This window comes from Catharus ustulatus, chromosome 3, assembly GCF_009819885.2.
Source record: "Catharus ustulatus isolate bCatUst1 chromosome 3, bCatUst1.pri.v2, whole genome shotgun sequence".
NCBI lineage: Eukaryota > Metazoa > Chordata > Aves > Passeriformes > Turdidae > Catharus > Catharus ustulatus.
Genome location: NC_046223.1, coordinates 28,298,014 through 28,324,698, shown reverse-complemented (window position 1 = coordinate 28,324,698; position 26,685 = coordinate 28,298,014). Strand labels below are relative to the sequence as shown.

The 26,685-nt window shown below is 36.9% G+C and overlaps 1 protein-coding gene across 4 annotated transcripts in view; it reads left to right on the top strand.

Moving 5' to 3' along the window:
• Window positions 1–26,685, top strand: part of SRBD1 (S1 RNA binding domain 1) — a 125,417-nt gene that overhangs the window by 46,470 nt on the left and 52,262 nt on the right. For all 4 annotated transcript variants that reach the window (XM_033056719.1, XM_033056720.1, XM_033056718.1 and 1 more), the window contains exon 17: window positions 14,791–14,882. In XM_033056719.1, coding sequence (XP_032912610.1) covers window positions 14,791–14,882 — 92 coding nt within the window. The remainder of the gene's footprint in view (window positions 1–14,790; window positions 14,883–26,685) is intronic.

Here is a 26,685-nt window from a genome sequence, read left to right as displayed (position 1 = left end):
ATTAAATTGACTTTTCACATAAAACTTCTCTCTCAAACCTAATTAACTTTTATGTTTTCTAAAATGTCTTTGGCAGCCAAGGCAACATGCCTACTGCCTGTTCAGTTCTTTTATTGGGTTGAACTAGAACTAACATTTAGATAGAATACATTTTGACATTTGAATTTGATGTAAATGTTTCAGGGAAACATGCGTCCTCCATGGGTGATTCTCTTGTCACCATTATGATGTTTTAAAGTAAATATACTTTGTAAGTGGGCTTTCAGTAAAATCAGTGATGCATTTATTGCTTCTTCCTGGTCTGGTTTTCCTCATAGTATAAAATCACAATTCCAAGTCACTTTTTAAAAATTATTTTCTAGAAGTTTGTCATTTTAAAATAAATCAGACTGGATATTCTTGTGTTACTTCTCAGTGATTATCTCTCTGCAAAAGGAAACATTAACTCTAATTTTCTGCTGTAAGGGTAAATGGAAAGAGACATTGTCAATTTGAATGTTTTAAAAAGAAATAATTTTGATATCATGATATAGTATCTGTTTAATATATCCTGTTTTTCTAACTAGCAAGAACAGTAACAAGACTTAAAAGAATGTTTAATTCCTTTTAAAGGAATGCTTAAGGCTCTCCTATTAACTATTCCTCTTGTTAACCCCTGTTCCTGTAGGGAAATGGCTCTGCCATCTTGTACCTGAGTGTCCACAGGCACTTGGTGCTGCCTTGGTTGTGGCTTTCTCCTTGGGGGAGCTGGTTGATGATCTCATGGCCTTTCTGGAGAAGACCACTCACTGGAAAGTCTGAGCTCATTATTAGTGAATTGAGCTAGAGGAAATTGTTTTTCCTCTTATTGGCTTTTCTTGGGTAAAGCAACTACAGTAGACTGTAGGTTACTGGACTTCTTACACTAACAGGAATAATATTTTCTGATTGAGACAAGATTTTAAGCCTGGGGTTGTTCTGGTGCTACGTGAGAAGAAAAAAAGTGGTGGCACCTAATTCAAAGCAGATTCTATTCAGTTTTATGGTCTGTAGGAAATTTCTTCCAGGTTTTTATAAAGATACAGATGAAATGCTGATTTGTGTCAATATATTTTATTTAGTATGTGATGCATAAAATGCAAAATTGATTATTTTTGATTCAACTGTAGATATTAGTATTATGAAGCAAAGCTAGTCTGTGGTTCATATTAGGTCATGATCAAATAAAATCTGTAATTAGTACAGTGGACTTTCAGCAACATGCTTTCTTTATGTAAATTGTCTTTGAGTCATCTGAAATAGCAGTTCTAGCACCCAATACAGATTGAAGTCTTAGTGATTGCAACAGGTCTCATCAGAATTTTAATGCAGTATATATGGTTGAGTTAATGTCTATTCCTTATTTATAAAGTATTTGTAGTTCAGTTTCCATTGGATTTAATCACAGAATACAAGTTTGGGGTTTCTTCTTTAGTATGCCACACTTAATAATTAGATTGCATAAATCACATCTTGCATGTGATGATGATGATGATGATGTTGTGAGCCTTTATGAACTTCAGAGGAAGTCAAGACTTGGAGCTTGTGAAATGTGTTTGTTTTAGTTCTCAGGGTCTGATTAAACTCAAATCCATGACATGCCAGTTTGTGGTATTAGTAATCTTAAAGCATTATTTATATATTTTAAAGAAAATATTTCAACACCTTGGTAGAATTCTGAACATACCCATCTGCAGCTAATTTTATAAAATTATTTCAAATATATAGTTTGGAAATAATTCCGTGGCATTTTAGGATTAAATTATCCTTTATGCAAATTTCTTTAAATAAAAAGATAATGGCAATTTAACCCTTAATATTAAAATCTACCCCAACAATTCCTTAATATAATATGGATCTGAATTTAGCTGAAGTTTTGTTTGTGCTTAGACTGGGAGGCCTTGCGGGGGCAAGGGGAATATTTAGTGTTTGTGCCTTGTTCTTTTGGTGGAGGAGCAGCCTGTTAGCCCATCTCTGTAGGGAATCCTGTCAACCTCATACGCTGCTGCCCGATCCGTGCGGATCCCGGCTGTGATGTTGCACGTGGTGATGCTGGTGTGTGACCACGAGCCTCGCGCTGCTCTGGCTCAGGGCCCTGGGCACGCTGTCAGCAGTGGCACTGCTGGCCTGGCTTCCAGGGGCAGGCTGAGGACAAGGCTTGGCTCTGCCACCTCCTGCAGTAGCCAGCAGAGCTGAGCAGGCGCCCGGGGGCAGGAGATGCTCTGCCGTATTAAAGGGTGCTGCATATCCCACCCTGGCATATGTTCTCCATAACCCCCCGTAGGAGCTGTCTGCGTCAGCCAGAGCCCTCCAGGCCCTGCACTGCTGGGCTGCCACGGAGTCTCTCTCAGACAACCTCTGTCCTCATCTGGACAATTATTGTTTTAATGTTTTGCTGTCTCTTCCATAGCCCAACCCCCAAATCTTCAAATTATTGTTTTATTGTTAATTTTCATTAAAGTAACAGCTGTTAATTATCAGCTGCAAGAATAGTCTTAACAGTTCAACATCAGACAGTGGAAATTAAGTGGGCCTGCTCTGTTCCTGCTGGAATCAGCAGGGCACACATTTCCATTAATTTAATTTTCAAACAATTTCACGTTTTCTTTTTGCTTACAGCATTTGAGGAAGCTGGGATTGTTTAGTGAGTTGTCAGTGCAGCACTGTTTTTGAAGACAGAGTTTTGACTCTTAAAATCTCCATTTATTTATGCACCACTGTTCCAGGGCAAGTATGTGCTTTTCTGAAGTGTGTAATATGGTGCTAAATTTTTCAACTGTCATTAAAAAAAACTTTGAACCTCAGCTTAATACTATCAAAACATCAAGTCTTAGCTACAGAGGATCCAAATGTTCTTGTTAATATGTAATAGGTTTTAAAGTTTCTGTTAATGGAAATATTTGAAACCTAACTGGACACATCCCTGAGCAACTTGCTTTGATTCTCCCTGCTTTGAGTGAGAGTGTTGGACCAATCAGTCTCCAATGGTGATTGTGACTGTTATTCAACCATTGTGATTCCAAGGCATTCAGCTGTTTCCAAAAGCTGAAAGAATTAAAAATTCAAAGCCCTCACTCTTCATAGGTAGCTTGTCTTGCAGGATCTAGGTGTAAAAATAATGAGCAATCCAGAGAAGTAGATGTAGGATAGATGCTCATTGCCCGCATGGCGGGGTAGAAAAACCGTGTGAACTTCCTGGTGCAAACTTTGGCATCTGTGAGAGAAAACAACATAATTACATTTGAAAAGGATGAGTTGCCCATTCTAGTTTTGTTAGTGCCTTTATTTAGAATCATGTAACTTCTCAAATGTTTCTAAGAGACTTTCCCATTATAAAGTGGGGTGGGGATGAAAAAGAGGGCTAATATGGTTTTAAATGCATGTTCCAAGATGTTCTTCTGCAAAGTGTGTTGTTGGGCTTACAAGTAATTAGGTACATAAATGTGTAAATGCACCTTCACACTATTGTAAGGAATTCTGTTGCTAGAATTGTAATTGATTATTTAAGCAGGACATAAAATAAGCTGCATTTTTGTGATTTTGTAGGTGTAAGGATCTCTTTAAGACTAGAAAACCATTTTATCCTGTGCTTACATATTTCAATAACTAATAAAACAAAAAGACTATAGTTGGGATTTTCTTTTCAAGTCTAGAAGTAATTGGTGAGAAATGAAGCATGAGAAATTTCTGTCCAGGAGATTTTTTTTTAAGTGTTTCTAATTGAATGAAAAATGTCTTTTAAATGAAGTGGTCTTTCAGCATATGTTTATGCCAGTTCTAGTGATATTAGTCATGGAAAGTCTCCAGTGTGGATCTGTCACAACCTAAGGGAACAAATTTTTCCCTACTAAGAGAAGGTGGCTAACAAATAACTCTACTTTTATTTCACTAATTCTAGATACCTATTTTTGTCAGTTTTTTCCCCCCTTTTGGATCTAGTCTTTTGAAAGGAGTTGGTTGTCTGTAAAAACATGCAATTCATTAATCCGTTTCAAGTTTGTGAAGATTTGGTCATTATTTTTATTTGTGGGATTTTTTTCACAGAGGTTGATATATACTTCTGTAAAACAAAATGAATGAGAGGGTGTCCACTGTTGCAAATGGTTAAAGGATAAAATACAGTATACCTAAGGTTTAGCTTTTATTTGGAGATATTTTATTCAGATGTCTTACTGTAGATGCCCAGCAGTTGCATAAAAAAGAATTAAAATATTAGTAATTAAAACTATGACAATGAGGAGACCAGAGAAGTCATGGACGAACCATAGAGGCCTAAAAAGAGAAGAATGGGTAATTTAATAACAAGGCACTCAGTCTACTTATGTTGCTGTACAGACATTTGAGTACATCTTCCTGCCTTTAAATCTGTCTGAGAAAAGTAACTGAGCTATTAAAAGTGCTTGTTAAGGTAAAGTAAGCTTCAGCTGATTTTTGGGGGCTTAGTTTCACATGAAAAATGTTGCCTTTTTCTGAAGAATGAGTAACTTACTCTTTTTCTTAACTTTCTTGTTTGATTTTTTTCCTGTCTGTTGCTATAATCCTTTTTATAGTGTAATGCTGCAGTTCCTTCATAGGGATTAATGGATTTTTTTGGAAACACTGAACTAGTACCTCAGTTTTACAACCTTTTTTCCAATGAAGAAAAATATTTTCCTTGATGGGCAGAATGGAACACTTCCTGATAAGTGTCAGCTTTGAATGGTTATAAACTAGATCACAGGATAATATCAAGGCAACTGTATTGTCCTGTACTAAAAAAAAAAAAAAAAACCCTAGCAAATGAGTACTTTAAAAATTATATGTGCACTGTCATGATTTAATTTGTAGAAGCAATTTTTGAAAGGTAGAAGCATATAATTTTGATTGAGTCTGCACAAAGCACTTTTACTTTATGTAACATTTGTCTTGAGTATATTGAGCTGGAGAATAAACTAATAAACTCATTAGGTGAATGCACCTTCTGTAAACCAAAGAGATAGCTTATTTTTAGGTGAATTCCAAATTAAAATAAACTAAAGAAAAAACAACTACATGGCTAGAAAGATGTGGAAAGAACACTTTTTCTTAGTATTCAAAGAATTTTTCCTGCCAGCATTTATTCTGATTCCAGGACTCTTAATTTACTTTGAGTTTCTCTATGTGGAAAACCTGGATACTTCAGAGTTCAGTAAGCTGTGCCAAGAAGTGTCTGTAGGTTAAAAGTATTTAATATGAAGTCTTTGGATACAGCCTCACTGTTGGGAGGGATGGGGAGGGAGCAGAGAGGAGCAACAGCCAAGGACCTGTGATTCTCTCCCTGTATGCAGGGTCTTTCTACATTGCACTGCTCAGCCTTAGTAGAAGGGTGATCATTGACTCCACCTTTCCCTCCTGGACCTGTGCTGAGGACAGGGTTGCACTAGTAAGGAGGGATTGAGGACTAAGATCAGTGGTATTGTAGGAAGGCACAGCGAGGAAACAGAATAAAGCCTCTCTGGCCAAAGCTACAGGTCAGAATTTTGCATGAATCCAGGCTGTGGAGGCGGCACAGCAGCACTGGCCAGGCTGCCTCCCAATTGCCCAGAGTGAGCATTAAAGAAAATGACAGTTGCTGGAGGTGCCGTTCTCCAAGAGGCATTTTCCTCCATATGCTGTGGTCTTGTCCAGTTATGCTCCACTCTGGGGACAAAGTCTCCCTCAGAGTTAATGTGATGCTAAGCTCCAGCCTTTGGTCTGGATTAAGTAACTGCATTTCAGACACAGCAGTTGCTGCATTCTGTGTTGCTCATACTAACAGATAAAAATGGTTTGTGAGAGCCATTGTAGCATGGGAATGCCATGATCTTGTAGCCTTTCTAGGTAATTTCAAACTGACAGCTCACATGTGATGCTTCTTAATGCTTCTAATTCAGAGTGGCTTAAATCTGGATGTTCTGTGAAGTTCACTGACAAATAAATTTGTTGAGAGATCTGTATTTACTCAAGAACCTGGTAGACTCTCCTCAGTGGATCATTTGTTTTCTTGAATGTCTGTGTCCCACAGAAGGGTGAAGTGGGTATGACCGTGCATGCAATAGGGAAATGTTTTGCCTTAAAAATTGAATAGGCTTTATTCAGACATTTTTCTCCTATTTTACGACTTGTCAGTGACAATGCCAAATACTGGTGAAACTAGTAAGGTCTAAGTATTTCTTTATATGCAAGACTCTTTTTTTTTTTTTTTTTTTTTGAGTCTTGCTTGTTACCACAACCTTGATATTTCATAATGCTTCAATTGAATTACTTTACATGAACATGAGCTACGAGGTCTCAGGGTTTTACCCCTTGCCTCGGCTGTTTCTAAAAACAGCCAGGATAGATCTTGCCTCTTGGCTGGAAACAGGCTGGGTAAAACACCAGCTTTTGTCATGTGCTATCACTGAGGGGTTTCTGCTAGGCTGAACTGAGAAGCAGCCGCTGTCAGGACAGGGTTGGTGACAGCCTTCTACTGTGGAACTTGCAGATTCCTTTGGTTTGTTGGGTTTCATGGTGTTGAGTCAAGCTTGTTGTCTTCACCAGGTGCTTGAGAACTGTGAGGGACAGGGGCTAAAAAAGGCTGCTTATTGAGTCCTTCAAGGCTTTTTGGGGAGCATCATCATTTTTTTGGACTGTGCCATGTTTCTAATGTGCATCTAGATGATTTCATTTCAAGATTGTCTATAAAGGCATGAAATGTGTTTAACATCAGCTAGTGTTTCTCTTCTCTTTGAAGCCTGGCTACCAAAATCGGTTGTGTTTCTTTTGTCTCCCGGCACTTCCCTCCTGGGTAAAAGCAGGTTAGCTAAAATCCTGTCAGTGTTTGGCTACATTTTTTTAAATGCTATATGTACAGTTTGTTTCCCTAAATTCACTGGGATAATTTAGTTGTGCAAAATTGCTGAGCACTGGCATGATTAGTCTTGAAATTGCGAGGCATATTCACAAAGAGCATACCCACTTATCTTATATTTTAGAAGTGGACTCTAGGACTTTCATTTCCTTTGTCAGTCCTAAAGCCTTTTTTACTTTCTTTTAATGGTAATTGATTATAGATAGGTAAGTTTTGAATATATTTGAATACAACCATTTTTCATTTATATTGCTTAGAATTGCTGCTGTTGCATGGGAATCATATAAAACGTGCTTCTTCTGAGTTTACCTTAATGCAAGAGGAAAAGTTTAAGTTAATTCTACAACATTATCCATATTGTCACAATTTCTTTCCTTGGCATTGCTGCAGCAAGGAGATGAGCAGTAGCTAAATTTTCTCTGAAGTTCCTGCTGTATTACACTGTTTAAAGTAAAAATTACTTGACTGCTTTTTAGTTGGATGGTTAACTTGGAAGTAGATTTTGGACCTGAAGCTCAGATTTTAAAGCTCTGTGCAAGAGCAGAAAGGAGCTTCATCTCCAGTTGCTTTATGAGCAATGACAGCACTTGTTTTCTAAAACTGTCAATGGAAGTGGTGGGGGCAGTCACAGGTGACTGTCACCTTCAGTCTTGAGACATGCCACCCTAGGTCTTTCACTTTTCACTGCAGACATGGGACATGCATTTCTTCTGGGGATGAATCCACAGCACCAGTTTTGTTCTGGTAACAGCATCTGGCACTAGATTGATTTAACAGGCTCTGAGGTTTGCTCTTTTCAGATATGCATTTGTACAGCAGCTTCTGTGCAGCTCTGACATGGCCACACGCTACTGTTGTTTTTTCTGCCTCCTAGCACCACGTGTGAAGCTAAAGCTCTTTGACACCTGCCATTTGGACCCTTTTCTTACTGAAAAATGTCATCATTTTCAGACAAGATGAAGACGGATATCTGATCATTCTTCCCTTTACAGGGATGTGCTGAGGGCATGGTTCATACACAGCTGAATAGGATTCCAGACTGCAGCTATACACTTAGTTTTATTAGTTTAGTATGGTAACTAGTTCTTGATTTGGGAGTTGACAGAGAGTTTTCTTGTAAACAGACATTAAGGAATTCTTGCATTTTATTTGTTCTTGAGCCACTATGATTTGGTATTTTAAACCATTAAATTTTGTATGTTGTTCTTCATCTGAAAGACTGTACTTCAGTTCTGTAGGGAAGTTTAGTTTTGCGTGAGCATACTAGAAAAATTGGGAAACACACTATTATTGTATTATTGTTACTTTAAGGTACATAATTTTTAATGATCTGAAGCAACAATACCAAAATACTGATTAGAGTATCTTGCTAAAGATGGATTGAAACAGCCTAATTCTTTCTTCTTGAGTAGGTTCTAAAGATCTATACTGTCTATCAGGAAAGCCATCAGCTTAACTGATACTAAATATCATTTGTGGCTGAACAGGAGAGAAATAATTCCTAATGAAAGGATGATTGCCTTGAACTTCTGTCGCTTCAGCAGTGCTTGATAAGGTGCTTATTTAATAAGTCCCTGCTGTGGGGTCAGTAAGCTGCTTCAAATGTAGGGTTTGTAACTGAAAGAGGTGATGCTATTCTCTGTTGTAATCTCCTGCAAAACAGAGTCCCTGTTATGAAATAATGTAGTAGTTTTTACTTTACGAAGTAGATTGAGTTGGTCAAGAGCAAATTCCTTTCTTTGCATGGCAAAATTTCTAGTTAACTTCATAAAATACAGAACAAATTCATTCATGACTAAAACCACTGACTTTTTTTTTTTTGTTCTGACTTCAAAATGCTAGTTGTAAGCAGAAATTCACCTACTATGTTCTATGGAAACTTACAGAATGCAGCTGAACAACTGTATGGGGTCTATTTCACTGCTCATGGTTTAGTGTACTCTCTGAGGACTCTTTGTGGGGTTAAATTCTCGTGTGTTTGGAAACTCTGAAGCAGGAACTGTACTTTTAGGCTTATGGTGTCCCTCCTGCATCTAACTGAATAGCTGAAACTTAGTCACTATGAACTTTTTTGTAATACTTTTGCTAAAGATGGCTATAACAGCTTTTATCTGACTGAATTTTGAAAGATAGACTGTCATATAAGCAACAGTTTTATGGTGTGCAGTAACTAAAAGTTTTGAGTGAAGCAATGGAAGTTTAATGAACATTCTGTTCCCATCTAATGGTGCTTTTATTATTAAATATATTTTACAGTGAAAATATCTCCCAGGTTCTGTATATTGTTGACATTCAAAGCTAATTCTTTATATTATTTAAAAAACACAGATGAATTGGATGCTTTTTGCCTTGATTCTGTTGGATAATGATTGATAATCTGGCGTTTCCCCATCACCAATAAAGTAGTGGTATAGCAAAGGAAGATATTAGGTTCATGAAAAAGGATTATACTAGAAAGCAGTCTTATCTATTAGAATGAACAGGCTTTTAAAAATCTTTGGTTTTTTTATTCTTTGAATCCATTATTCAGTATATACCAAAACCTTTTAATCTTGCACTTCTGTGTTTCATATTCCTCATATGAACAAAAGCAATGTCATAGCTGTGTCAGTCCTGGTGTCCTGTTATTCCTGTGGCAAAGCACGTGTGGCTGCACAAATCACAGCCCTGTGCTGTGCTGCGGGCTTCAGCTGGCCCCAGTCACCACGGTCTCAGCAGAAGGGATTGTGCTGTGCACAGCCCAGAGGTGCTGGAGTATTTGTGTGCCCAACATGAGTTGCTAGGAGGGGCAGGCAGCTCTGTCTGCTAATGGTGAGGAGTTGCAGGGACCTCTCAAGTTGCTTCTGCCACGCGCAGCGTCCTGCTTGGCAGGAACAGAAAGAGCAAGACAAGTCAAAATACAAATGAGGAGCTTGCTGTTTACTCTGAAGAGCTTTTTCCACCTCCCCTAAGTGGTTGTCTTTAGTAATCAAAAATGGGGGTGTAGGGAGACATACAAGAACAGATGCAGGCATCTTATTTCCACAGTGTAACTCTCAACCCTTTTGGGTGTTAGGCTCTTCAGGAACTAGTTGTGACTTCTGTGTTTTCAGTAAGGCCCTATGGGTTTCTCATTCATGAAGCAGCCCAATCTTCTTTTGAGTATGTGCTTAATTAAGTCTTTCCTGCCCCTTCTTAGTTGGTTTTAATCATAACATCTGTCAACATAATTAAAACTTGATACATTCCAACTGACTGTCTAAAGGCAGTATTCTTTTCTAGAGAGTATTTTGTAATTTTATTTCATTTTATTTTTCTGTCCCAGGTGATTCATAACCCAATTATTTTACTAAATAAACCTTTGACTCTTTTTTTACTGTTGTACTTCATGGGAACCTCTGGCTTTTGTAGCCACAAGTTTATGAACAATGTATTTATCAATAATATGTAAAAAGTTGGGTTAGAGGAATTAGCCACAATTACTAAATTATGATTGTGAAGGGATTTTTTCTGGCAGATCATCATTTTATGGTCAAATATGAAAATATTGGCTCATTTTGAGGTTTACATACCCTTTGCTTTTAGAGTGACTAGGATTTTTCTTCCAAGTAGTAAACACCAGACTCTTCATTGTACTGGTGTTGTTTCTTAAAATGTTATTTTAAAGGATTGAAGTTGTAGATCAGGGATTTGGACGTTGTAGGAACAGTTATGTTAAGTTGGAAGAAGTTGCTTTTTGTTTCTCTGTAGGTTATTAATTCAGTGTTGCATTTGGTTGTAGGGAAATGAGCTCAATGTAATATAGAAGTCTGAAATGTTGGTGAGGTTCCTGGAAGTGTCAGGAAGGTGCATTCATCTTTATTTTAAACCCACAAATGTCTATCCTGATACATCTTTTCTTTGTTATATGTACATGAGATGTTTTACATAGCTTTGAAAAGGTTTACAGTGAAAACTTACTAGCTAAGAAGCTTGTAAGTTTAAAAAACGGTAATTTAGTTAAATCACTGTTGTTAACTAGCTGGCTAGATGAAATCTTTATGCATTTTTCTAGGTATGTAATAGCTTTGAATTTTAAAAAAGAGTAAATTTTAAGTATTCTTAGATTTTTGGGGTTTTTTATGTTTTACAAGCAAGGTTCTTTTTCCTGTAAAAATTGCGAGCTGGAAAATCTGAATGTTTTCAAAATCAAATAATCTTTTCATATGTAATGCTTATTTAAGCTGAGTAAGAGAACGACTTGCTTTAGTGAATGTTGAAAAGCTCCCTAAAGTATTTAGGATATAGGTGGCATGGTCTCTAGCATAAAGCCGAGGGCCCACCAGGTGGTGCTGGTGGAATACATTTCATGTTGCCTTAGCTACTTAAGATGTGTCTTAACATGTGAATGAGATCGGTGCCGTAGAGGGAAACTTAGTTCATATGCAACAACCCAGTTTGAACAGTTGAAGAGAATACACTATAATATTGTGTAGTAGCTTTGTGATTTGGGAACTTTTAATTTTTAAAAATTGGATATAGATACTGAGGAAAAACCCCTTATCCATAGGATGGCTGATGTGGAAGCACAGCATGGAGGCATAGTCCCTGATCCTTTACCTGCTTTTTTGTTAATTCAAAGAGAAGTTTATGAAACTTGTTCATTCATGTCCTAGAAGCATATTGTATCATATCAAAACCATGTGCTTATGTACCTACTACATACTGACTTTAAAAAGCAAACTAATTCTTCACTAAAGCTATTTTAACTGTTTAGATTTGATCAGAATCTATTTTCTAAGGAATGCACAATAATGAGGGTCTCATAATGGGGCCAATTCTTTTGGTTTTGTCTGTTAAACGACTTAAGTCAAAATAGAAGCAAATTCTGAAGATTTGCTAGATTTTAATGCAATTTCATTTGCTCTTAGGAAGATTTTATTTTTTGACTCTTTTGGGAACTACATCCATTATAGAAATAGGAAGAGGAGATTGAACAGCAGTGTGGACCACAGTAGTTTAAATTTCTACTGCCTACTCATTTGAGCATGTTTGTTTTTCTCTTAATATGCCCTGACATAAAATATATATATACATTATTTAGAAGACATGATATAGAGCATTTAGTAACGTTAAATTAGCTTAAATTTTCCTAAATTAGCTTATCTTTTCGAGATAAGGATGAGAATTTGGAATACATACGAAATGTCAGTGAACCAAAGTGACTGTCTCCTGTTGTCTAGTCAAAAAGTAAAATCCAGAACAACTGCTGACAATCCCTAAAGCTTGTAATCTTAGTATTTTGGCCAAGCTAAATGTTTTAGCATTTTGTGTCGTTGTCACATTAGTAACCACCTCACTATAGCTCTGTCAAACTATGTGATAGCCACTTGCAGTTCTGTAAAAGTTTGGTTGACTGTTGCTGAATAAATCAGAGGATGATTTCTTTGGAGTGTGTGACCTTATGCATTTAATCTGGGTAAAAGATTTATTTAATGTCTGGGTTTTGCTGTCTTGGGCAGAGCAGTGTGAGGTTCTACGTGAGTGGAAATTCTTGCTCCCCTTTTCCACATCTGCTCCACGAAATACTTCACAGAATAACTGCATGCATATACTAAACCATCTCAGAGTGGATCTCAAGTATCCACTGTAAGCTACTTCTAAAAGTGCTTTTAATATCTTGTTCTCTTTCTTGAGATGATTTTTTAACTTGGCTTCCCCCCTTCTCCTCACCCCAGCATATAAATGTTTTTGTTCTTGAGGAAAGGAAATACGCTTTTTTCAAGTGTCTGTCTCCTATCCTCAGTTTTAATTTTATCTACTCATTTTAGCGAGGAGTTTTTGTACTGCCTACCTTAAAATTTGGCACAGATCACTTATTACCATAGAATGACAGGGTTAGTGCAATCCTTCTGCTTCTGCAAATCATCAGTATATTATTAATGAGAAACATTAAAATGTCAAGTGTGTTAAAATTCCCATCAAGGTCACCTCAGTTTTTTCACTGCAGAAAATACCAGGAGAGGATCAAGCAATAGGTTTTGTTCAGTAGACAGTTTATAGAAACAGCACTGTAAAAATGACTGCAAAACACCATTTTTTAAAAAAATAAAAGAATATTACAGTGTATTATCAGCATATTAAATTTAAAAATGGCATGTGGGCTGTTAGAATATGAAGATTGGAGAGAGATTAGTGAAAAGCTGTTAGAAGTGTGTGCTCATGTGTGGCTTTTTGGAAGCAATATCTAGAAAGGGAGCGCTTGCCAGATGCTGCCTTTATAAGGTGTGAACAGGTTAAGAAATACGTCCTGCTGCATTGTTCTTTAAATTACTCGTTCATCAGAGGAATCAGTTTTATGAGTCTTCTGTCAACATCTTTATGTTCAGCAGTTAGGTTTTTGTGATACGATCTTGTTTCTAAGCGCTGTGATGGGAATGTTTTATGAATGTCATTTATAGTGAAGGAGTACTCATAATACTGAATCTTTTTGAAAGATCATGAAATAGTTTCATTTTCATTTGCCTTGTTCACCTGGTCTGAGGATTTTTTTGCTCTGAATGGATCTGGAGTTACATTAATTTTAAAGATAACAGGATTTTATTCTCTGTATTTATTGAAAGATCTAGTCTGTTTATACTACTGTTCTTTAGAGTTTGGAGTAACTTTAAAATCTGACTTGTGTGTACAGCACTCCACCAAATTCCAGTTTTGACTGCAGAAGAGGACAATCTGTAAAAAAAAAATATATATATATATGCTTACCTTTTGTGTTTGTATTTTACACTATTTACTGTTACTGTGCTTGGAACATTGAATGGGAATATATTTAACCTCTGAGCTGTTTGAGCTGTTCTCCAGCTTTTTCTAAAGGGAGGGGCTTCTAGGTATCAGTTTCTTTATTTAAAAATTTGACCTAATAAATGTTCCTAAAAGGAAAATTTATAGTCCAATTTTAAAACAATATAAAGCAAAGTTACGGGATTTTTGCTGAAAGGTCTGTTTCTTAAAGACTGTGGTTTCTCTCCTTATGGTAAAGATTAGGTTATTTTAAAAAGTGGAATAGTAAAAGTAAAAATAGTTCTGAAACTGATAGTATTAACCTCCAGTGCAGTAGCTGTATGATGCCGTAATTATCAACCTGAAATTCCAGTTCTGTTGAAGTTATTTGAAGAAATATACTGTTGATTCTGTGGTGTCAGAATTTCTCAGCTGAAAATAAACTTAGACTGTGAATACTTGATTGCAGTTTTCTCTTGAGTGGAACTAGAGCACTTGAGGGGCTTTTAATTATGTGTTTGATTTGAATTGCTGAGTTTATCATCATTACTGAATGAGTTTGAGGTGTATGGTAGATACATGAACTGTAGTTTAAGTTCCTGAAGACAAGCAATCTGTTTTTCTTTGGGGATGGTGGTGAGAGCTGGGAGAAGACGGTATTGAATGCCACTGAGTAGGGAGCTGCAGCTCTCTGCCTCAGTCTGTATCAGCCTGGGGCTTTGTGAATGTTTTAGGGCTGCAGGCTTGAGGCAATGTGTGTGCACACTCATGGCTTGGATTCGAGTGATACTTGAATATTAGATTTTAGAATGTAGGGGTTTTTAATCAAGTTGTCAGGTAGGTTTAGTTTCGTTTATGGAAGCTGGCTTGCCTATTTACTTCTGGTAACATTTGTTTCTTGTATTCATTTTCTCTCATCTTTTAAAGACTGAGACAGGGACTGAGATCATGTGTGTATTTATGAGGCCAGAATTGATAAAGAATGAATGTTGCAGGTCAGGGAGTGGTGTTTTGGCTGAAATGGAGAGATTTTCCTTTGTACTGACTTACTTTTGTAAACATTTGCTTTATTCAAAACCTGAGGCTTTAAAAAAAAATATAAATATTCACTTCAGTCACTTACAAAGTTGTTGACTTGTGTTGTTCAGTTGTGTGCTGTTTTACATATATGCCATTTTATTTTTCAGCATCGCCAATGAAGCAGGAGCATCAATCTACAGTGTCAGTCCAGAAGCATCCAAGGAAATGCCAGACCTAGACCCTAACCTAAGAAGTGCAGGTATGAAAAGTATTTAATTTTATCATATTTCAACATGGAGTTCAAGTCTCAGTTCTCAGACTGTTTTGTTTATATTACTAAATGAAATAATAGTCAAAAGTAGAAAAAAGTTTTGGATACTTTGTTTCTAAACACTAATTCATCTGTTATTTCACAGCTGAAGTTCTAGGTGTGCAAATGAATGACATTTCTACTAAAGCCTGTAATGCAAAGATCCTTGTGGATGCATTCCTTCAACAGGCTGGTACAGGAGAATTTATAGCAATGGACAGAACCAATGAATTACATGAACTTTCACAGTGGCACATGTCCGTGCCCACAGGGGCTTGACCTTCCCTCTTCTCCTCTGCGTGTACATAAATATCTCTAGCAATAATTAAACCATTCAAGGGCTGGAAAAACAGTGTAAATCTAGAACAGATAATTTAAAGGTGTGCATTTGTTGTCATTATTGGAGTCTTCATGTAGCTGAATACAGTTTTCAAGAAATACTGTTTAGGTTTTGTTTTTAGAAAGTTATCTATTTCAGCATAAATGTCACTGAGGTCTAACACAGCGATTGGAAATGTGCAAGTGTTGCCACTATTATAATTTTCTGTGTTTGGTTAAAGAGTAGTCTCTAAAGATCAAATTCCTTGCAGCTCCATCTGTGTCCAAATTCTACTCACGGATTTGTTTTATTCAAAGACAGCTGGAAGGGCAGGTTTGAGGTTATTTATGTATTACTTCACTTATTTATTTCTAATTGTGTCTTACAAATTGTGTATTTGTTTTTATCTACTTCAGGGGATTTTTTTCTTAGTTTTTCTGCAGTTTGCTGTCATAATCAAATACAGCATATTGGAAAATGCAGCAAACCTTGTATACAGAACTTTTCCAGTCAAAATTATAATTTTCTTAAATTTAATGTTTTTCTAGCAGGTTACTGGCCTGGAAATCTTTTGGAGGGTATATATCAGCAGAAAAGAATTCAGACATGGTATTCAGGGGCAAAACTTTATAGAATTCTCCGTTTTCCTTTCCTCTTATTTCCACAAAGGGGAAAGTGTTAACTTGATGTTTCAGTGAATGTTTTTACAGGAATATTCTTGAAATGTCTATATCAGCCCTTCCATTTGCAGCAGAGGTCTCTAACTTCTATTTGCTTGGCTCCCTTTTCCCTGCCTACTAACAGACTCCATTGTAATAATTTCTTCCATGGGCCACACAGGTTTTCAACGTGTCAGGCCCGAGCAAATATTAGGCATGTGTCATTTTGTATTTGTGAGAGATACCACTAGCTTTCTCTTGGGCCACAGTTTTTTATGGTGCTGATGTATTAAATGTAGGTTTAAAGTTGATGTAAATGAGCAAAAAACACTGAAAGGGAGAAAATCTAGTTATTAACATGATACCTTTCCAGATGTACATGTTTCTCATTTTCTTCAAAATTTTTCAACTTTAGAGACACTTAGGGTTATGCATCAGATACAGTAAATTAAAATCAAAATCAAAATTTTAATACATGATCAATTCAAATATTAATTACCTAGAGTTCACAATTACTCCATTATTACTAGGATTCAGGCTTAATTTAAGTGCTGTTGCATCTGGTTTTAAAAGCATCAGCAATTTTAACATGCTGCAGCAGTACCACGGAGTAGATAGAAATTGAAAAAGGGTAGGATAGAAATTGAAAAATAATTGCTTAGTTCTATGGTTGGCTGTTAATGAAATTGACAGCTAGAACTATATTACAATCAAGGTATTTTAGAAGTTTTAGGCTTTCTTCCTGACATCTTGTGGTGTCAATTTGTAATTGGCTGTGCTAAAGCTATGGATGTTTTCTTGAAGTTGAATGTAAAAATGGGACATAACATTAAAGGGAAACATTAACTGATGTTTGAGGCTTTTTCAGACTTTTTTCTTGACTAGCTTACTTATGTAGTTTCAATTTTCCTTTAATTTGCAGCATACAGAAAAGTGACGTTATGTCAAAGCTGACTTGCTTTTTATTTTAATTGTTGTGTTACATCATGTCAGATTCTGTGCTTACATGATAGCATTTAGTACATTAAAGGGAGCTGACAGCTGCATGATGAAGTGTGACATTTATAGTTAAAATAAAAGGTACAGCTGACGTGAAATATCTGTGATCTTAACGCTATTTGCCACTTTAACATTTTTCTCAACAAAACTTTATAGAAGGATTTTTGAATGACACAGGCCTATGTTTGTCCATTGGGTACATAAATTTAAAATATTAAGTATATGTTATATAATAACTTTCTCATCTCTGTAATATTTGCAGAGGTGTTTAGCAACTGTTTGCAGTCAGTTTTTGTTTTATACAGAGAAATAGAAGATATCAATCCTGATGGAAAAATTAGCTTAATAGTTTCTCCTTGGCTGAGTGTCCTATGTATAGGGGAAAACCAGCAGCCTTCAGCATTTCTTGGGGGTGCTAATTAAAGGTATTAGTTAATCCAAGGTCTTTTTTTTTTGCTTTGAGCTTTCTTTGAAGGGCATGGATGACACAAGTTTGCAATAAATGATTGAGAAAGAACTCTTTTTAAACTGATGGAGTGTATACAAACTGAAAGTCTTAATAGTCATCCATACAGACAGCACTTTTAGCCAAAATTGCACTTGCTTTAAAAGAAAAAGAAAAAAAGCTCCTTTTAAAACAATTTTCTATTATTTACAGTATGGAGAATGAAATAGGGTCTTTCCAACTTTAGAAGTGTCCTGAATCTTTCATGAAAGTGCAGAAACTTCTGTACTGCTACTACAATTCCTATAAAATCTTGTGGAGTGAGACTCAGCTAAGTAGATAGTAAAGAACTTGATGAAACTTGGTTACTTGTGTTTGAGAAGAGTGAGAAGGTATATATCCCCTTCTGACAGTCATTGTAGGATTAATGAGCAGAACAGCTATTTCTCAGCCTCACAGAATTAGGAGATAAGAAGCTTATAGGCCACAGCAATAAAAGGATTTCCTACTTGATAGGCTGAGGAAGTTGAGCTGCAGCAGATTAGGAGCGCTCTGCCTAGAGAGCAAGCCACTGGAGTTCAGTAATGGGGGGTTTGGATGAAGCTGCGATAGGATTGCAGCCTGACAGAAGGGAGTGCAAGGCTTCCTTGAATTCTTCTTCTCAAAAGCTGTGCCCAGGGACACACTTGAGATTTGGGGAGTGGGCAGCTTTGTACGCAAGAATGTAGACCATGAAAAGAGTACTTTGCGAGCTGGAAATGTTGATCACCTTTGTGAAGTTTATTAATATGTGCTCTACTGAGGCTCTGTGACTGCCAGCTCTGAGGCTGCAATGAGGAGCTTGGTGAGGAGGGAGCTGTGAGGCTGGGTGGATGACTGCAGTTCTATTTCTGCCCTGGCATGTGTCCTCTGGCCACTCTCTTGAAGAAGCAGTTAAAATGTTTCATTTGGTAGAGTTTTCATAAAGCTGTCAAATTAATACTTTTTGGTTGTTCTGTTCCTTTGTTTGTTCTGTTTGTTTGTAATAATTTTTTTTTTGACCTAGCATCAGTATACCACTTCATATTTAGCCTTTGGTTAGTTTTCGTTCATGACAGCTTCAAATAAGAGTTATGTACTTGAACTTGCCTGTAAAATCTCCTGGATTGCCCTAGGTCTCTGTGATTGAGATTTATTTGTGCCTTTTTTCAATGCAAAGCCTGGATGCAAGTTTTCCTTAGAAGCAGTTCTAAGTAACAGTTTACTGGGCGGGTACTTTGCCTTGCAAGTTTAACAATAATTCACTTGCCATTAGTTACCTTTCATTGCCAGAACACATGAGATGACTGTCTTGGTGTGGTATTCTTTCAAAGTTAAGCTCAGTGACAGGCTTCCTTGCTCAGAGATGAGCTCTGTGACAGTCTGTGCCAACCTGGACTCGGCTGCTGTCACTGGGCCTGTGAATCCTGGAATTCAATGATTTTCTAAAGGTTGATATTTTTTATTTACTTCCATCCTATTCTATATAGTTTTGCCTAAGGCTTTATTTTGTTGTGCAGAGCCTCTATTCCTAATAGAAATAAGTTTTATGGGATAAGAAATGAAGGATTTTAGTGCAGATGTCAATATGTATGCTCTTCTGGACTTTTTTTTTTCTCTCAGTGCTTCCCCACTACTACACCCCCTTGTTGCAAATGCTGTTGGTTTGAGCAAGTTTGGCTAGGCAAAAGGGGAAGACTGGGGAGGAACAGGTGAAGTATATAGAAAGTATAAGCACATATAACTTGTGTTGAAGGATTGTGACACAGAAACATGGAATTGATGTAATTTCTGGATGCCTGGGAACTTTTTAAGGAATGACCAGCTAGTGGAAGTTTTGTTGTCCGTAGTATAAGATAAAGGATGTACCAGTTGTTTGGCTTGCGCTCACAAAGAATTTTTTTCTTCTGCTGCCTTTCCACCTCTTGGATACCATAATGAAATGAATGTTGCTTAATGACTAAAAATCAGAGGAAACTGATGCACTGTAGTGAAACAGTGGCCTGATGGTAGAGAATTGCTATGAAGCAGTAGTCATGCTGGGATATTACTCTTGTTTCAATATACAATCAGTTACATAAATGAGAAATGTCTTCATTTCATTAAACTGATGAATTACCTTTCCTTTTGAGATGACTGCTCTAACAAATAAGCAATCTTTTCTTTCACTACTTAAAAAGTAAAATAAAAGGGCTGTTTTTTCAGACACTGTGTTTGTGTAACCACTTGTTAGAAAAGATCTCATGCTTAGCCTCTCTATTTTATTGTCATAACTTATGCAATCATACACACTTGACTTTTAATTTGCAATTCTGTGCTCAGATGCTGAAAAAAGAGCGACATACCTGGGCTTGTCTAATGCAACAGCTCTATGCAATGTTCATTTTCCTCTTGGACGTGAAGGACTGGGGCTCTGTCAAGGCCACATAGTTGTGCCACCCAGTTAGGAAAGCAGCAAAGGTAGATAAAATATTCCCTAGAGCTACGTCTTTTGAAGATTTGGAAAACCAACAGGGTAAGCATGTGTTGTGCTGCATGCACACGTATGATCCAGTACGGAAACTCTGTTGTTTCTAAGGGATGTATTCTGAGGATAAGGAAGAATCTGAGAGAGCCAAAGGTCACACAGCACAGCTTGCCTTAGCATTGTCAAATCCCATCTGCTTGTCTCCTCTCCACAGGGCAGAACACATTGCGTTATTGTATGCTCAAAGTTCAGCACACCACTTGCACTTTTCCTTGCAGAAGAAAGCCTTGTAGGCTTTGAGGGCTTGTTAGGACTTTCAGACTGTTATGCTACAGGGTTTCCTTCCCTGAGGTCCTGTTAGAGACATAGAGTTCAGAGCTGTCATACTGGCCAGCAAGTAGAAGGTAGAGATTGGAAAAAATGTAATTTCTTTTGACTTTATCTTAAGGAAAGTAAAACAATTTGATGATTAGATGTGTGGGACATAGTGCCTGGATGTCTACTTGAGCTAATTCCTTTATCTTCTTAAAAGAGCACTGCTCCCCTTTGGCTATTCAGGAGAGAAGGTCATTTTTCAAAAACTTTATTGTTTTATTTAGTCCTACGGTTAAAATGTTCACACTGCTGTCTAAGTGGAAGCTTTCCTCTACATCTAGTGGAGAGAATTGGTGAAAGTTCCACAGGCTTTCAGAAAAGAAAGTAAGCACTGAATTCTCATGCATTACAACATTTTTTCAGCCCAATGTTTAGTTGGGTTGCATGTAATTAGAGCAGTATGAAATGAGATCATATTTCATTGCTCATCTGTTGTGTTCTGTAGCATTTAAAAATGAATTTTATTATTCTTTTGGAGGGATGGAGAACAGAGAACCACACTACAGTGATGCCTGTGCAGTGGTTAGAAGTGAAAAAGGTGTGAACAGCAGTAAGATGTTAAAGATGGAACATGTTAATGATAGTAATATTAATAAACTAAACTAATAGTAATAGCAATAATTAATTCTTAATAATGGTAATATAAGTAATTAGTAATAGGAACAAGAGGGCCTTGTTACTTGTCTCCCCATATGACCCAGTTCCTACTGTTGAGCAGAAACTCATCTCAAAGTGGGGGCTAGACCCTACAGTTTAAACAGAAATTATAGGTAATCTGTAGTTCTATGGGAAATAAGAAAACAGTCCCTATCTGCTGATAGTGTGGGCTCTCCCACTTGGGCATGACTGAACCTCTCCCAGTTGAGCATGAGTATGTGCCTGCACCAGGATACTGAGAAACAGACAAATGGCCTTAAATTTCCCCAAACCAGTAGCACAGTCCTGAATGGGTTTTTCACACAGATTTTAGACATGTTTGTAGTCTTGTAATTTTCTTGTTCTAGACAAGAATCGAGTGTTTTCTAACCTGTGTAAACTTCAGGGTATGTGGGAGAGGTGGTATATAATCATTGAGATCCTGCTTACTGGCACTGTATTTCTGCTAAAGCTGTAGAGCTCAGGAGTGAGCTGAGTAGTGGAGTTGGATCTCCTGCTACCTGCAGGTTTTAATGCTTTGGTCAAACCCCTTTCCCTTAGCATAACAGAGCTATGAGAACCATTCACGTCCCCTCTTCTGGTGTAACTCTGTGCATGTGTTGTCTGTGTATTTCCTTTGGAAGGCTTTGTTGCTTCCTTGAAGTGTGGAGCTAGAGCTGTGACCAGTACCAGGATGTTCTTCAGTTCAAGGAGTTTCGGTTTCCTTTTAATATGTGGGATATGTGTTATTTGCCAAAGCTGCTTTTCTTACTAGAGGCATAGGAAGGAACATTCTGGTCACTTACAAAAGGTTGATATACAGATGACTAGATTTTGTAAGATTAGAACTTGGAGTAATTTTTTACTTTTAGTAGTAATGGTAATCAATGGCATAGTGATGCAGTTAGTATCAGCAGTGTAAATGTGAAAAGGATATTGATGCTATCTACCTTTTAAGCTGAGCAGATGGGGAAAAGTTTTTTCAGAGTTTATACCATCTTCCGAGACTAACTCTTTTCTGTGACAGAAAAATTACATCAGGTTGCAGTTAAATGATTATATGTCCCATATCTCATCTTGGATAAAAATGGATACTATTCTGTGATACAGAAATTACTAATGCTCGAGAAAAGTGTTTTTGAGAGTGTTTCTGAGAAAAAATATTGACTTAAAAAAGCTGCATTGTAATATTCAGTTGTCAGTTTCCTCTTTAAATTTATTTCTAACTTTCTTGTTGTATTCAACCCATCTCTTTTAAAGATTTTTTTTTTTGTAATAAATAAGTAGAATATTGTCATTCATTATTTCATTAATCTTAGGCAAATAACAGATTATCAGTTTTATGGAGTTAAAAGTAAACTAAAATGTAACCTTTTTCAAACAAAAACCTGCTCACTTGCTACAGAAGAGCTTTGGATGAAATGCAGCTGTTGAACAGTTGCTTAAAATAAATTGCGTACTTTAAACCCACCAAGAAGATATATGAGGATTCAGAACTGTGTCACAAATCCTGACCTACTGAGAAAGAATGCTTAATGAAAAGACTACTGTACATTTCACTGTATCCTTTGCAAGGAGGGTGAAATTCAGGTCAACAGGATAGAAAGCTTCCAGGACTCAGGAAACCTGAACAATCGATCACTGAGTAAACATTATTGCAGATACTTATGGAGAGTAATTGATCTTGAACACAATAATAGGCTTTATGAAAGGATTTAAAAAGTTGTAATGTTTCCATATCTACTCTGGTATGATAAATTGACAGTAATTATTTATGCATTTGTGCGTTAGTCCCTGATTACCTTTTTTTAAATTTCATTACATTGAAGTTTCAACCCAGGCTTTTGAGGTGCGAAGGTTAATTTAAAATAGGAGGGTGTATGAGTTACTTGAATGTTATAGCAACACGTCCCAGAAAGAATGAAATGCTAAGGTTTTATAATAAAGATAATGAATGTTCTCATTTATGACACAATTGAAGTCATCATAGCATAATAGCTTGTGGTTGCCCTATATTTATTTGTAAAGCATTTACAAAACTATCTACTGCCTTCACGTCTGGAAGCTTCACATTTTTTTCAAAAACAAATGCTCCTCATGTGGGGTAGCTAAGCTGTCACAGTTATTGACTTGGACACATTTTGATCCTTATGTGAAGATGTATTTAAAACAAGGAATGCCATCATCCTGGACTTTTGGCCAAAAATGTTTTTCTGCTTACGGTGTTAAGCGACTATTGAATGCCACTGTAACTGAAAGAAATTGAATCTTTTTTGTTCTTCTACCATTCCTCATTTTCACTCTTTCCATATCTAAGCCATTAAGCTCTTGCTTCATGGTGTAGCTCTTACATAAAGTAATGCAAAAAGACAACATTTCAATATGCAATTGTATGAACATAGAAGTTGGCAGCCTGCCCCTAAAGTGGGTACAATACTTGAAACCATAATAAATTTCATCTAGTTGACAAGATTTCCAGCTGCCCTTGTACCCTAAATAGTCTGCATGTCTGATTTGGGTCTTAATGATTGCTTTAGACCTGTTCTATTAGTGAAGGGAGGCAGGTAGCCAAGGAAGTTAGCACTAATTCTGTTTTTTTAGGGCTGGCAGCTGACATGGCCCTTGTATTGATACCATGCAGGGAAATAGTAAGGCTACTGTTGTTTTGGCTCTTCACTGTTGAGTGTAGCAAGTTTTTTCTGTCTTTAGTCTGAAAAGATTTAGCCTGAAAACTATTATCAGTATTCCTGAGTGAAAACTCTCCTTTGTGATTTCTGTGAAAAATGCTATTGCTTGCTGTGCAAATTACTAGAGAAACAAAGTTATGTGATGTATGTTTGAAGAAAATAGTCTTAATTTTAAATTTCTCCATTTGAAATTAGTGATTTGATCTTTTAGATAGGAGTAGCCACATAATTTAGTATGTTTGCTAGTTCACGAGAACATATCTGCTTATTAGCCATTCGGAAACAAAACACTTTTATGTAATTCTTTACTTTCTATGAAGATCAGACGCAGAGAGTGACATGAGTTGTGCAAGCAACTCTTATGGATGTTTTTTGCCTTCCACAATGACATCAAAACTGACACACAAACATACTTTACTGTTTGCTGGGTTTGTCTCGTCAAATAACCAAACTATGGAGTGAATTGTGACTTCCAAGCAGTTACATTACTTTTTAAATGAAATGGCAGAATATGTTCTATCTAATGACAAGACAGGATTACAGTAAATATGATTGCTGTAATCTTCTTTATTTCTTATTGCACTTTGATGTGAAGTTCATCTACGCTGAAGTTAGAGGACCACCTACACCATTCTGTCCATTCAAGGGATAAAATTTTACATAAATTTATTGAAAGGCAGCACAGTATGTTACTGCTTTTCCAAGTGTTGCAATAATATTTTCGTACTAATTCACAGCTTCAAGCTTTGCATTTATGGGGTATGCAAGTCTTACGGTGATTTTCTACTAGAGGGTCGTGTCATCCTGATGTTAATACCTTGTTTAGTATTGATGAGGGTTTGTTTTTTTTCACATTTTACTTAGACTAGCATATTTTAATAAAGGTATCTCTCAAAGTTTTCATGTTTGGTTGTGCTGATAACTTTTGAAAAATCTGATTTTCTCCTTTTGCCCTGCATGCCACAATATAATTTAATCTTCTTTTGCTTGGGCAGAAGTGAAGAATGCCTTAATATCTACAGAAGTAAGAATGCATTACCTGTTTCATTGTTAGTTTTCTAAAAATGCATGGCTTCTAAAATGTACCCAGTGTAAAATAGTTGAAAATTAAAAACCTATTTTATAGTCTTGATTTAGTTTTTAAGAAGATACCAGACCATCAAGTTTTACTGTCGCTTCATGGTATCTTGCACTTCTGCAGAACCTTAATGATTTCTTAGCTAACTACTCTGCCTCTGTTGTGAGACTCCAACCACTTGGATCAAATGGCCAGAGTGGAGCCTCATTGCCCCCAAAAAAGATCCATCTATTGTGGTGTGTAACTACTCCAGCAGAAAATCAATGGGTTTGCCTGTACAAGAGGAAGTAGATGTTGATCTTGACTGCATTTCTGCCTAGAAAGAATGTAGACAACTCTTGCATTTTTCCTATTGTGCTCTCTTATTTATTAATTGGAGAAGTTCTGGAGTGAAATTGTGACTTTAGTGGGAATTGGGCAGGTCAGCTATCCTGCTGGTATTGACCATAGGAGCTGCATCCCTTAATTGTGTAACTCAGAGTTAGTTGATCTTCCTGCTTCAATATTGTAATTGTTAGACCTGATCCAGGAAAGCACTTAAATGTCTGTGTAACTTTATGCGTGTGAATAGTTTTGCTTGTTCCAGTGGGAATTCTGACATGCATCTGCACTGAAGTGCTTTGCTGGACCAGGTCCTACGCCTCCACTGGAAGCCTCCTAGGGATATGACAGCATTGTGAACCAAGCTAATATGACAAAAAGAGTCTAAATTTGACTTTTTAATTGAAGGTTCCCAAGAGAAAGCTGTGCTTGGAAAATTCCTGTATCAACATATCCATATAGTTGTCTGTTTTTAAAAGAGATAATGAAAGGAGATGTGGACAGTGAGAGGTATTTGCTCTCAACTTATCTAAAATGTAACTTTTGAAATATGTTTTGTCATTAGGTAGAGCAAAAAGAAATATCTCTAGAACACTGTATGTTTAATGATAGTTTCTGAAGGACAGATATGGTCTCTATGCATAGGCATCAGTGCATTCAGGAGAAGTACATAGTTGTGTTTTCTGGTTTGGATCAATACTGCTTTCATTGGTGTTTTGTTTCACTTTGTTAGGTGGTGAGTGACTAGTATTTCAAAGTAATTAATATGAATTATTGTTGTAAGAAAGCATTTTTGCACTGAGCTATACTCGTGTAAGTGATAACTGGTGTACTTACACTGATGAGCCTTTTGTGGGTTTTGGTTTTTTTTACAAGAAAGCACACGTGATTGTCTTTGAATTCAGAACTTCTCTATCAGAGAAACAGGCATATCAGATGTCACCAGCACAGTGCTTTCTGAGCCTAGCTAGCAAACTGCCTTTGTCAGCATGTTAAAATGGATATTAAAGGATATGAAAAGTCTTGCATGACCGAGCAGTGAACTTCGTGTTAACTATGCATTTAACAGTGCAAATCTTTAAAAGTCAAGTCTCTAGTGCAGCATTTAATTGATAAACTTTGCAGTTGTGGTTTGAGGAGCCTGCATATCTCTGGCTACCGTTTTGGCTTCAACTACAAATGTTTAGTCAAGTCCTTTTCTGAAATGCTGTGAAACCTTTAACACCCTGCAGTAGTGATGGTTGCTGTTTAAATTAGGCTGCAAGGATGGTTAAGAACTGGGGTGCCTTTCATAAAAGGAAAACCCAAGAAAACTGGAAATGCTCAGCCTGGAGGAGGTTCAGGGGATCTTAAAAAGGGTTTTAAGTACCTGATGGGAGGAAATGAGGATGAGAGCAGCAGGTCCTTCTCAGTAGAGCTTGCTGTTATGACAAGAGGCAATGGGCACAGACTGCAAGACAGCAAATTTAATCTGGACACAGGAAAACATTTACCTTGTGTTAAGGTGGCCCAATACTGGAATGGATTGACCAGACAGATTGTGAGGTCTCCACCCAGCTGGACATGATCTGGGGCAGCCTACTGCAGCAAACCCTGTTTCAGCAGGGGTTTTAGACAAGGCAGCTTGTGTTCTCCAGAGGTGTGTCCAACCTAAACATCTCTGTGAATGAATACATTACTTCTGTCATGGAGTAAAAGGGCTTATAGTTTATTTTATATATATGATAATTATAACCATGTGCGTATTT